This window comes from Manis javanica, chromosome 15 (genome assembly GCF_040802235.1).
Source record: "Manis javanica isolate MJ-LG chromosome 15, MJ_LKY, whole genome shotgun sequence".
NCBI lineage: Eukaryota > Metazoa > Chordata > Mammalia > Pholidota > Manidae > Manis > Manis javanica.
In genome coordinates, this window is record NC_133170.1 from 4,773,978 (window position 1) to 4,788,052 (window position 14,075).

General features: G+C 33.8%; 1 protein-coding gene and 1 non-coding gene across 4 annotated transcripts in view; both read right to left on the reverse strand.

The window, feature by feature from the left end:
- Positions 1-3,464: 3,464 nt before the first annotated feature.
- The window catches only part of REDIC1 (regulator of DNA class I crossover intermediates 1), a 47,811-nt gene continuing 37,200 nt past the window's right edge, over positions 3,465-14,075 (reverse strand). For 2 of the 3 annotated variants that reach the window (XM_037009964.2, XM_037009960.2), the window contains exons 11-13: positions 11,932-11,995; positions 6,968-7,050; positions 3,465-4,198 (exon numbers count right to left, since the gene is read on the reverse strand). In XM_037009964.2, coding sequence (XP_036865859.2) covers positions 3,710-4,198; positions 6,968-7,050; positions 11,932-11,995 — 636 coding nt within the window. In that variant the 3' untranslated portion in view covers positions 3,465-3,709. The remainder of the gene's footprint in view (positions 4,199-6,967; positions 7,051-11,931; positions 11,996-14,075) is intronic. The other variant, XM_073222633.1, reaches the window with a different exon arrangement.
- On the reverse strand, positions 9,413-9,603 carry LOC140846640 (U2 spliceosomal RNA). The gene has a single exon (XR_012125975.1). It is a non-coding gene; the product is annotated as a U2 spliceosomal RNA (small nuclear RNA).

A 14,075-nucleotide genomic window follows, 5' to 3' on the forward strand; every position in this document is an offset into this window, starting at 1 on the left:
TGAAATAACAAAGCATTTTAAAGGAAACAAGAGAACATGTACTATCTCCTCAGCAACCAACAGAGACAACACTGAAAATGTAAGAGAAATTCCTGTGGCTCTAACTCCTTCAAATACTGCAAAGTCTAGAAGACCTGAAGAAGTAGAAGCAATGGAAAAGTTATTGAGCATACAGGTTAAAGACCAAAACGAAAAAATCAGGAACTTGTCTCACAAAATGAAAGTGCTATCCACATACAAAGACCTTAAGTATAAATCACTGAATCCTGCAGAAATGGTTCCTTAAGGGTAGTATTGGCTAGTTCGGTGGTTTCGAACAGTGCTAGAGCTATAAAGCAGGAAACTCAAGTCTAGGGTAACAGTGATTTTCTATCAGGGTATGGAAGGTCTAATGCACCACCTTCTGACCTCCATTATTGCTACTGCAAAGTCATCCAACAGTGCAGCTGTCCTTTAAGGAACATACTCTTTTCAAGCTGCTTTCAAGATCTCTTCTGTCTTTGAGGATCTGCCATTTTATTATGCTGGGTCCATACAATGACTTCATACTATTTATCCTACTTGCAAATTGTTGGCCTTCTTGAATTTGTGAATTAGTAGAACTGATCAACTCTGGAAAATTCTGTCATTATCTCTCCAAAAGCGTTTCATCTAAGATCAGGAAAAAGACAAAGATGTCCATTCTCACTACTTCTACTTAACAAAGTACCAGAAGTTCTAACCACAGCAATCAGACAAGAAAAAGAAATGAAACATTCAAACTCGTAAGGAAGAAGGAAAATTTTCACTATTTGTAGATGACATAATGCTATATATATAGAAAATCTTGAGATACCACCAAAAAACTATTTAAATACATGAATCCAATAAAGTCACAGAATACAAAATCAACAGAGAAATTTGTTGCATTTCTATATACTAATAATGAAAAGAATAACAAAATATATAGAATATATTTCTATATACTAATAAAAACATATTTACAATTGCATCAAAAATACTAAAATACCTAGGACTAAGTTTAGTCAATGAGGTGAAAGATCTGTACTTTGAAATCTACAACACATTGATAAGAGAAATTAAAGACAACACAAATAAGTGAAAAGATTAAAAGTGCTCATGGATTGGAAGAAGTATTATTGTTAAAATCCATACCCAAAGCAATCTACAGAATCAATGCAACTTCTATAAAAATACTGATGGCATTTTTGACAGAACTAGAATAATCCTAAAATTTGTATGGAACCATGAAAAGTCTCCAAATAACCACAACAATCTTGAAAGCAAAGAACAAAGTTATAGGTTTCACACTTCCAGATTTCAAACTATACTACAAAGCTGTCCTTATCAAAACAGTATAGTACTGGCATAAAAACAGACAAACATCAATGGAACAGAACAGAGAACCCAGAAATAAACCCATATGTATATGGTCAACTAATTATGACAAAGGAGGCAAGAATATGCAACGGAGAAAAGACGGTCTCTTCAACAAATGGTGTTGGAAAAATCAGACAGCTACACGCAAAAGAATGAAACTGAACCACTTTCTTACGACCTACACAAAAAGAACCTTGAAATGGATTAAAGATCAAATGTGAGTCCTGAAACCATAAAACTTCTACAAGAAAACACAAGCAATAAACTCTTCGACATTGGCCTTAGCAATGTTTTTCTGGACATGTCTCCCTAAGGCAAGGAAAACAAAAGCAAAATAAACAAGCAGGACTACACCAAACTAAAAAGCTTCTGCACAGCAAAGGAAACCATCAACACAATGAAAGAGCAACCTACAGAATGAGAGAGGAGATATTCACAAGTGATACATTTGATAAGATGTTAATATCCAAAATATATAAAGAAGTCATATAAATAACACCAGAAAAAACAATCCAATTAAAAAATGGGCAGAGGACCTGAAGAGACAAAAGAAGACACAATAAAAGACATACAGACAAATTAAAGATGTTCCTCATCATCAGGGGAATGCAAATCAAGCCACAATATCACCTCACACCAGTCAGAATGGCCATCATCCAAAAGATAAGAAAAACAAGCGTGGGCAAGGATGTGGAGAAAAGGGAGCCCTCCTACACTGTTGGAGGGAATGTAAACTGGTACAGTTACCATGGAACAGTATGAAGGTTCCTCAGAAAATTAAAAATAGAAATACCATATAATCCAGTAATTCCATTTCTGGGTACTTACCCAAACAAAGCACTAATTTGAAAAGATACACGTCCCCATGTTTACTGTACCATTATTTACAATGACCAACATATCGAAGCAATGTAAGTGTCCACCAACAAATGAATGTATAAAGATGTGCTACATTTACACAATGGAGTATTAACTCAGCCATAAAAAAGACCGAAATTTGCTATTTGCGACAACAGGGATGGTACAAGAGGGTATTATACTAAGTGAAATAAGGCAAAGAAAGAAAAATACCACAAGACTTCACTTACATGTGGAATGTAAAAACTAAAACAAACGGGAAAAAATGGACTCATAAATAAATTACAAAACTAGTAGTTGCTGGAGGGGGCAGGGCTGGGATAGGCAAAACAGGAGAAGAGGATCAAGACGTACAAATTTTCAGTTATAAAGTCAGTGTCACAGGCATGAAAGTACAGCATGGTGAATATAGTCAATAATATTGTAATAACTCATGGTGACAGATGGTAACTGCACTTACTTCATGATACACGTGAATGTAAAATCACTATGTTGCACACCTGAAACTAATACGATGTCAACTATACTTCAAAAAATTTCTTTAAAAACAAAAAATTAAAAAAATCAGCTGTCATTTCTAAATTGTTAACTGTGACAATCTCTGCAATACAAACTACTGAATGATATGTGTGTATGAAAAAATGCAGCATTTAATCATCATAGTCACCAAAGGCACAGAAACTCCTAACAATTATGTTTTTGGTTCAGTGAGATATCAGAATGCACCCTGCTGTGCACTTAATAAATTCATGCAAATGTCAGTTTTAGAGTATGAAAATTTAAAATCTTAACACAAAAATAATTGTTATGCTGGAAACAAAGCCTATATTTTATAAATGAGAAATTCTGAAACAATATTCATGAAAGGAATCAGCAATATTAAAATTAATGAACATAAATAATATTTTCCAATGCTGAACAATTCTTTTATAAAAGCACTGAAACCTGAAATATTTTTTTAACCTTGAAGACAAAAACATTTTCCTTTCAATACAAGCACCAACAAAAAATGTTATCCAAACAAAATAGAACATCTTTTTTATCAAAAAGTTAATGCCAGAATTTAATGAGTCTAATATTTAAGTAGTTAACAAAATTCTTATAATTAGGTTATAAAACATTTTTGATATTATTTAGTATTATTTTCTCTCTTAAAATCTTGGAAGACGGTATTTTTGCTAAAAGACGCAACGGCGCTAAATTTTAAAGTAAGTGCAACAAGGAAGGAAGCAATTAAACATTTTTAATCCACAAATATAATATAATAACCACAAGAGTGGCAGACAGTAAGTTTCATACACATTAATAAATGCTAAAGCTATTTAAGAAATATCTATGTTAAAATCAAATGCATAAATACTAAAATGTTTTAAAACAAACCATAATATAGCCTCTAAATACTCTGACCTTGCACTTTCATGTTTTCTCATTCCTTACTTTGTTCATGAATTCTGAACATTAAATGAAACGCTCACTCTCGAGCTGAGATTTTGCAGTATGAGTTGTTCTTGAGGATTTCCTGCCCTCCAGTGGTATCCGACTTAATATTTTCACTGCACCTTTCAACATTACCAAGAGAAGACACATCACTTCCACATTCACATTTTGAAATTATACTGCACTGTACGGCAGCATCTAATTTTTCTTCTGTCACAGGTTTACTCTCTGTTTGTACCCATGCATCACATTTTACAACCTGTAAACTGCAATGACTGGTTTTGTTTTGTGATATGTGTGAATTACACTGAGACTGTGGAGGCTGATTAGCAGTATCTTTCACTGAGCAGTGATGAAAATTCTCACTTTGTTTACGGATTTTGGCATTGTTTTTAATGATCCTATCACATGGAAGCTTTGCCATCCTTTCTAGACACAAATGATTAGTTGGTTCTTTGGTTTTGATAGATCTCCTATTTGAATCTTCAACTTCCTTCCGTTTTTGATCTTCATCTTCAGATGACTAAAAGAAATTTAGTTAATTTTGCTGTAAATTATGTTTAGATTTTTAAAAATCAATCACTTTAAAGCAGGCATTCTTAGAATTCACATTATAAAAAATTTCAAAATACAGAAGAGACTCTGGCAGGTTTGCAAATTAAAGCTGCTATACCACCAAAGGGTCTTCAAACAATAATCTACCACCTCCCAGAAAGTTACAGAGTTTTAATTTAGCAAGAACAATAAATAAATAAATAATCCCTGTATTAAAAATGCAAAGAACTAAAAAAGAGAAGAGACTTTTGCCTCTTATTAGTCCCCGTAGTCATGGCTACTTCATCCCCCTATCCTTTCACACCAGGGAATTACATGTAACACAGTCTTCAACCACTTAAAAAGAGTAGAGTAGAAGTAATCATTTTGAAAGAAACAGCTAACACATATAACTTGTTCTATTAATCACTAATTGAATTATTAAGTCAAAAAATATCTATATTGTACCTTTTATGAAAGGTAGAATGTAAGGAAACCAGACTCATGAAAAATAGAATGTAAAGAAAGTATCAGCTAATAGGAAATCAAATAGACCAAAAAAAAAAAAAAGTCAAGTAGCAGTAAATCTCAACTGTTTCTGAAAAAGTAAGATTTTAATAAACTTTAATAGGTCTAGTTTTCAATTTGCTAGCTTGAATTTTTCAAGTTTCTAAATTATCTAGTAATTCTGAACTAAACAAAATATTCTTTTTATGAAAATCTTGCATAAAAGAATTTATTCAAGCTAAATGAAAAGCAAGTCTAGCAGAAAAACACTAAAATTAGGTACAGACCTTAGCTGATTGGCACTAAGAAAAGCAAGTCCAAGAAACAGCCCTGAGAATAGCTGGGCAGAAATTAGAAAAAACAAGCTCACTACATGTATTTATTCAAGAAATAAATATTCATCAGTGTCTGCAATGTGAGTGAAGCAGGTATGGTTGCTACCCTCGCAGAGCACATACTTTCACGGTGGAAATGACAGTCACACATATGCATATATGATTACATATATATATATACATACATACATACATGTGTATATTATATATAGAGGGAAAACATGAACAAGTATGAAGCACTTTGAGAACATAACTGAGGCACGAATTTAAATTGAGGAGCCAAGAAGGGGCTTTCAGAAGCGACATATTTAAGCTGAGACCTAAAGGATGAATAAGACAAGGCAGAGGAAACAGGATATATAAATGCTCTGCAGCAGAAAAGAGACTGACAAGCTAAATGAAATTCAGTATGTACGGAGCGTAGCGAAAGAGGGCAAATACTAGAGGTTGAAGAGGTAGTCAGAGGACAGACCACACAAGGCCTGTGGCCACTGTTAGGTATTTTAGATTCTAAAGTAAAACAGAAATCCATTGAATAGTTATATACAGGAATAATATGATTCAACTTAAGTTTTTAAAAGATCGTGATGATTGCTTAGCTGGTAAAGAAAGTGGGACGAGAGTGGAAGTAGAGAGGTCTCTCAGGAAACAACAATATTCAAGAACAAGATGATCGTATCTTTGACTAGGGTAACTGACAATGCAAGTTGAGAGAGGTAGATAAATATGCAACTTATTTTGGAGGCAGAACTGAATGGATGACAAAGGGAGGCAGATGAACGACAAAGAAATGACAAACTGCTAAGTTGCTGGCATGAGGAACTGAGGCTAAAAAAGGTATCTACTAATATGGAACTATCAGAAAAACTGATTCGGGGAGAAGAGTAGTGGATGTTCAGTTTGAGGTATGAGGATAAGGAGATTTTTTTATAAAATATCCAAAAGAATATATCCAGTATGAAACTGAACATCTAAATACATATTTAGGATAAAGTCACAAAGTTGAGAACTGTTATTAACCAGATAGTATATAAAGCCATTAAAGAACATAACATCATCTAGAATTTGGAGTGTAGGTTAAGAGAAGAGTCCTGGAGCAAATCCTAAATATTACCATTTATTCAGGGGAAGGAAGTGGGCGAAGACAAAGGAGAAGTCAGAGAGCTATGAAGGAAACCAAGATAGTGGGCCATCACAAAAGCAGAAAGAAAATCTTTCAAAAAAAGACAATAATCATTTCTACCAATATTATTAGGAGTTCTCATAAAATAAAGCGGTAAAGCATTCGATAAATTTGCAACATAGAGGTCACAGGGGTCCTTCCTTAGCATGAGTAGTTTGGATAGCAAGCTAGAAACAAAGCAGATGAAACAAACATGGAGAATACCACCGAAACATGTGATTGATGAGAAATGCAACATTCCCACTCAGGACACAACATGTCATTTTGATTATTCAGATTACAGCTCTCAATACATCTTATAGTTTTCTTCATATATGTCTTGAGACTTTGTGTATGTATTCTTGTTTGTTTGGGGTAATTTCAATTATTGTGAGTGGGCTCTTTTAAAAAGCCTTTTAAGAGAAATCCATACATACACACACACACACACACACACACACACACACACACACACACACACACACATCTTTAAGAGTGACTTCAACAAATAACAGTTATCACCTTTATAAATATGAATGAATGATGCTTATTTACATTTTAATTTTATATTTCCATTTATATTTTTATTACATTTTAAATAATTTTTACATGTTTTTGTTTGTATTTATTTCCACTTTTTATTGATTCACTTATTTTTTTCAAGAATGTGTAAAGGTAAATAATGAGAAATACAGGTATTTCTAAATTAGCAGAGAACATATCAATCAACAAGCAAAAAAAAACAGTAACTTACCAATTCTGAACTAGAACTGAAACAACTATCTGTTGGCCTTGGAGAGTAACTGGTAGACAGACTACTCTGTGAAGAATCAAGATCTGAAAATGAATGTTTGTTTCAGGAAGAATGTTATTGATTAATGCTTCACAAAAGATGTAAATAAGCAGAAGCTATCTGCTGGTTAAAAGTTCAGCTAACATCCTGTAAGAGCATTCTGAAGTACCCCAAAACTAGTTGAAATTTTGGCTACTTGACAGCTTGCATTATAGGTTTACTTATTCTACATTTAAAACATTTGTATCTACAAGTAAAATAAGGGTACTTAACATAAGGGAAGAAAGGAGAATAAAGAAACTGGATTCATTTTTTTCCAATATATAAACCATTTTTTATGAACAAAATGTCAACATGCAGGAAGGGAGAATGAGTCAAGTTTATAAAGTCTCAATGCACCAGATACTTGCTAATCTAGTAAATGAAGCTTCACTGTACAATCAAAACTGTATGAAAAAAATTAATAAATTCAAAGCATCTAGTATGATATACTTTCATTATCTCCTTAATGTGCTCTCTTATGATTACAAGTAAAGTTTAAAAATGGGCCTGAGAAGTAGGTCCTGACTCTCTATGATGCATAAATATTACAGATCCACAGCAGATTCAACCATTGCATTCCTGGCTTGTGAAAATGGGTTCACTACCAAGAAAAGCAAAAGGTCATAGAATGTGGAGTAACAACACAAATCAAATCACATGCCCTTCTGTATGCAGTGAACCATGAGTACTACCTATTCATGCCTCAAGTCATGGCCAATGCCCTCTGTAACAGGTCTGTTAGTCAGCTGAGCGACTAGAATTAAGCAGAAGAGTGAACATGATTATAATACATCATGATTTGGAATTTATTATAAGAATGCTAGGATGGTCCATATCACAAAATCCATTAGTAAAATTCACCTTTTTAAAATATTTATACTACAATGAGATCTCACTGCATACATATTAGATGGCCACTTATTTTAAACAAACAAACAAACAAAATAAGCATTGGTAAGGAGGTGGAGAAATTGGAACCCTTGTGCACTGTAAGTGGAAATGGAACAATGGAATAGCTGATATGGAAAACAGTATAAAGGTCCCTCAAAAAATAAACAGAACTACCATATAATCCAGCAATCCCATATCTGGGTATATATATCCTAATGAACTGAAAACAATTATCTTGAAAAGATATTTGCACACCCATGTTCACTGCAGTATTATTCACAGTGGCCAAAAGGTAGAAGCAATCTACTTGTCTATCAACAAATGAATTGATACAGAAAATGTGGTAGATACATACAATGGAATATTATTCAGCATTCGAAGAGAAGAAATCCTGTCATATGCTACAAGATGGATAAACCTTTGAGGATATTATGCTAGGTGAAATAAGCCAGTTACAAAAAGACAAATATTACATGATTCCACTTACATGAGATACTTAAAATATTGAAATTAATAGAAACAGAAAGTAAAATGGTGGCTGCCAGAGGCGACAGGGGAGGGGAGGTATGCTGCACACTTGGGGGAATTGTTGGGAAGGTGAGTTTTATTTATGCGTGTGGGGGTGGGGGGTTGAACACAATAAAAAAAGTTCTATGGAGAAAAATTAATAATCATTTCTATAGATGCCAAGAATCACACTTCCTCAAAGTCACCTCCTAACAAACTCTCAGGAAAATAATCAACATGCATGTGCCTAAGTTCAAAATCCAGAATCTTATTTAATGTGGAAACATGGGATGTATGTTCACACTAAAGTTCCAACAAGAAACAACAAGAAGCGCCTACAGATGAATCCAACAAGACACGTGTAGAATTCACTTCAGGAAAACTTCTTAGGTTTTCAAAAACTGTTAATGATACAAATTTAGGCCAAATTAACAGAAAGGCATCCTTTTTCTTAGACAGGATTATTCAACAGCATTAAGATGACAATTCATACTAAGTTAATTTACACATTTAACATTTTCCTAATAAAAATTAAAACATTTATTTGAAGTTTGACAAGTTCATTTTAAAGTTTATATGAAAAAAAGTAAAAGGCAGCCAGAAGCACTCTTCTTGAAAAACGCAAAGGGGGGTTTATTTCCTGTAGAAATTAAACATACTAAAGTAAACACAATAAAAATAGTATGTTATAGCACATTAAAATTAGGAAAGACCAATGAAACAGTAAAAAAAAAAAAAAAGGTCCCAATACAGACCCTGATGCATAAGGAAAATTAGTATAAAATGGTGGTATCACAAATATCTAGGGAAAAGACACATTTTTAAAACTTGAATCAATACATATCTCACGCCTTAAATCAGGATAAATTCCACATAGATAAAGATCTAAATATAAAAATATAAACTCATACTCTTACTAGAAGAAAACATAAGTGAATTCATTTTTTTTTTTTTTTTTTTTTTTTTTTTTTGTGCACCGTTCCTGGAAGTACTGCAATACCAGGTCGATGCGTGGAGTGGACGGAGCAAGCCCCCATTCCATCTCCTGATTCCAAAAATCCATTTAATATATTGTCCTCGGATAGAGGACGTATCAGATATTAAACTGATAAGAACAGATACTACACTTGATCTCAGCCAAAAGGCCGAGAAGCGATGGGTGAATTCATTTATAACCTGTAAGTGTAGAGTCTTTTTAATTAAATCTAAAAGTATAAAAAGATCAATATAATTAACCACATGAAAATATATTAAGACTTTTGCAAAGCAGGAGACACCGCAAGCAAAAAAAAAACAAAACAAAAAAAAAATCAAAAACCAATAATAAACTAGGAGAAAATACCTGTGACATATCACAAGGACATAAATCTCTTTACAAAGAGCTTTTTAAATATCCAGGAAAAATGCCAAAAATTCAATTGGTCAAAGACATGAAGAGAGTTCACAGAAAAGGAAAGGGAATAGCCATCCGACCTTTTCGAAAAGCTTGACTTCACTCACAGTAAAAGAAGTGCAGACCCAAATTTGTATCTATACATCTCTCTTTAAACGATTCACAGAAATTTGTTAAGTTTGTCCACCAGCCTATTGGTGAGGCTGTGGATTAAAAGGCACATTTCTGGTGGGATTGCCAAATGGGATGCAACAGGGATTGGCAGCATCTAGAAAAACCAAATTTTGCCAGTATCTACCAGAAAAGCCAATGCATCGCCCTTTCACTCAGCAGTCCCACTCCTAGAAACCATCTTGACAATGCACCTCCACAATTAAGCAACATATGCACAAAATTGTTAATTGCAGTTATTCACAGTTGTTATTTTAAGAGTAAGATATGGGAAACAACTCAAATATCCACCAACAGGGTACTGACTGATTGAAATATAGTCTATACACATAAGGAATCACTAAATAGTCATAAGTAAAGGATGAAGAAATGTCTAGTACTAACATGGAGACATCTGTAGGATATTTTATTAAATAAGTGAATCCATTCAATTCATTTATAAAATATCCTATATTAAAGCAAATACCCTATATTACATTTAGAGTGAGAAAGGCAGGGAACTAAGGCTCATTTAAAGGTGTGTTAATGTATTTTTAGGCTTTTTTGGGGGGGGAAAAACCCATTGAAATGATAAACCATAAACCAACAAAAAAAAAAATGAGGCAGAAGAAAATAGAGCAAACAGGACAGGGCTAGAAACCAAATTAATGTTTCACATATTCAAAAAGTTGAATCAAAAAAGAAAAAAAGTCTATGAAAATTTGTGGGTATCCAAGCAGACTAGAAATCCTGAGGAATCATTCTACCAGAATAGCTAAGAAGTTCCAGCCACTTTTGTCCATAAAAAAACAACACAGAATAAAAAGAAGCCTCAAAAATGAAGTACTTGGTACCCACAGGCTTACTAAGCAATTGATATCTATGACATAAACGATATATAGGATATATGCATATAGCTCTAGATATGAGGCACATCTCATAAGGAAAGCCAGAGCTAAACTTCCTAAAAGAAACCTGAGGAATAGACATGAAAGCCAATTTACAGATAAAACATGCATGGCTAATGAATTAATTACTAATCAGGGAAATATATATTAAAATTACAATGAGATATCAGATTGCCAACAATGATAAAAAGCTGACCTAGTGTTAGTGAGAATATGTAACAACTACAACAACCTCTTGCTAGTGGGAGTTTGAGCTGGAGCTGGCACAACTACTTGGCAAAACAATTGTGCACCGCTTTGGAGAGGTGAAGATGTGCTTATCATATGAACTAGCCACTTCTATTCCTAGAGCTATGTCCTAGAGGAAATGTTTATACATATGCCCGGAGAAATGTCAAGAATTTCCAAAGTAGCTTTGCTCATCATAGCAAAATATTCAGAACAACCTAAATAAACATTGCCAGAAGGTGCATAAACAAACTGTGGTACATTCACACAGTAGAAGACTGTACAGCAGTAAAGAAATAATAAAATTTACTAGAGTCACAAGTATCATAGTGAATGAATCTCAAAGTATATTTCTGGGTGGAAAAAAAAGGCAAGTTGCTGAAATATACATGGTTTGCCTCAATTTGTAGAAAGTTCAAAATTAAGCAATGGGAAAAAAATCTGTGTGGTATCACAAAAAACAAATTTAATATAATAGTTACCTCTAGGGGGCAGGATAGGAAATGCAATCGAGATTTTCAAAAGTATTGGTTACATATTATTTCTTACACTACAAAGTGAGTACTAGGGTATCTGCTTTATTGTTACTTGCTAAACTATACGTACACATTATATATACTCATTATTTTACAAAGCATTTTTTAAAAGATCAAGGTAATTGTAAAGGGTCATTTGCATTACTAGTACATTCTAAGATAACTGTGAAACATATTTGCTAGCAAAAATTAAACACTTAAAATATAACTGATTTCCACTTAAGTGTCAATGTTTTAAAAAGAATAAAATCCACTTATAGTTTTACTGACATATTTTCTTAGAAGATGCTGGCCTGCCTTTTAAAGAACAAGCTCCTCCTCCTTCAATCAGAATCTAGAAAAAAAACAAAATTTTAACAACTTCCAAGTACATACAAAAATAACCACTCTTGTCACCCCTTTTAACCCCACCAATTCATTTTATAGTACTCTTATTTCAGGTTAATTCAACTCAGATGACTTTAGAACCACAAAGAAATATTTATGACAAACAATAACATGAAATTTAAATTGGTTTAGAAATAGCAAGCAAAATAGACATTTGCTAAGAAATGAATTACTTCAGGTAATCACAGTCAATACAACGGAAAAAATGCAAACATATTAAAGAAATCTGAAGTTTCATTTTTATTCTCTAATTTCTTAAATTGGATATCAGTTCACTTAATTAAAAAAATTAAATTAATTAAACTACATAACAATAATTAATTAAATGACCAAAGCTCTCAGAGGCAGAAATTTTCTGTAGAACACACCATTGGTTGTGGCTTTCATCAATTTCTATGTAATTCATAATTTATTTTCATTTTCTTTCTTTTTCTCTTTTAAACCCAGAATATTTCTTAATTTCCAACAAAGTAAGAGAGATTAAGCATCTTTTTTGGTGCTGTGGATTTCTAACATAATGAATTGTTAAAGAATGTGGCTATGAAACTCCTTAGATAAATCTCCTAGACCTCTTTAAGAGTCCATTGGAATTATATTTGTGAATGTACCATGAACTTACAGAAAATAGGTATTTTCTGTTGGTGAGATAGGGTTTACATAAGGCAGAGAGACCTTCCTTGTAGGCTTATAGCTAGACTGTATTTCCTAGCCTCCCTTGGAGCTGGGTTGGACGTGTGATTTAAGTTCTGGTCAAGAAGTGGTGTACCCCACTGACAGTCCTGGCTCATGAAGTTTCTCTCCACAACCCCCCACTTCCCTTCTCCTTCTGCTGTCTGACACCAACATACAGTACAAACATGGAAACCGCCAGCTGAAGACGGCAGTCCCACCAGCTTGGGGCCCTGAATGACCTCAGGCAGCAGAGCCTCTTCTCTAAACCCACTACTCAATCATTTTAAAAGTGTTGTGTGTTCAACTGTTCAAACATTCAAGCCCAAATGTGCATCAGGAACACACAAGATGAGAAAACTATATAGACCCCAAGATAGGCACACACTCCAATACCCAATTCGGATCTGTTGATCGAGACTAACAAATAAAGAAGACTGTCCCAAACAGAAGAAACCAAATTATTCGAAGAACTTCCCCCGTCATTCAGGACAGCAAGACTTCACAACGCCTGTCCAGCAGGAGTTCAAAGTCCGTGTGCGTCACTAGCTCTGGAGCTCCTCCTCCTCTTCTCTTCTGAATGGGCTTTTTATTGTATTTATACCATCCTTGCACCGATATTCTGTATTTTCTTTATGCAAATCTTTTTTGCTATCTTTTTATTTCTAACCTTTATTATTATATTACACTCATTTTTTGAAAAATATTTTTCTCTTTCAATTTGATATTCTTGGAATCTTGATTTAAGAAATCAGCCCCTTCATTTTTAATATATTAATTGCTAAGCAGGTTTAATTCCCTACATTTCATGTTTCCCATTTAGGTAGACGCGCTATTTCATTTGTTCCCAAATTGATCAGGTTTTCTAGCCGACATCCCCACTCTTCCAAATTCTGGAGTTCTTCCATGTGTCACCGTTTCTCTACTGATTACCTTACCTTTTTAACAATCATATTTAAACCTTATTCCTATAATACTTCAAAATTGAATAAGTTCAGTTCAAGATGGTAACATAAAAGGATCCTGAAATCACATCCTCCTATGGACACACCAAACTGACAGGTACATGTGGAACAATTCCCTCTGAAAGAAACCCAAAAACTAGCCAAGAGACTCCTACACGTTGGGCAAACATGATAAAACCTGTATCAAAACAGGAGAGGCTGAGACACAATTTCCCCATAAACCCCATCTTCAACACAACCACCCACCATTAGGAGGGAACCCATAACTCCAAGCTTCTCCCTGAGGAACAAATGGATTGAACCCCAAATCTGATACCCAAACTTTTAGGACCTCCACCTAGAAGATGAGCCTCCAAAACACCTAGCTGTGAAAGCCAATAGCACTTGTGTCTC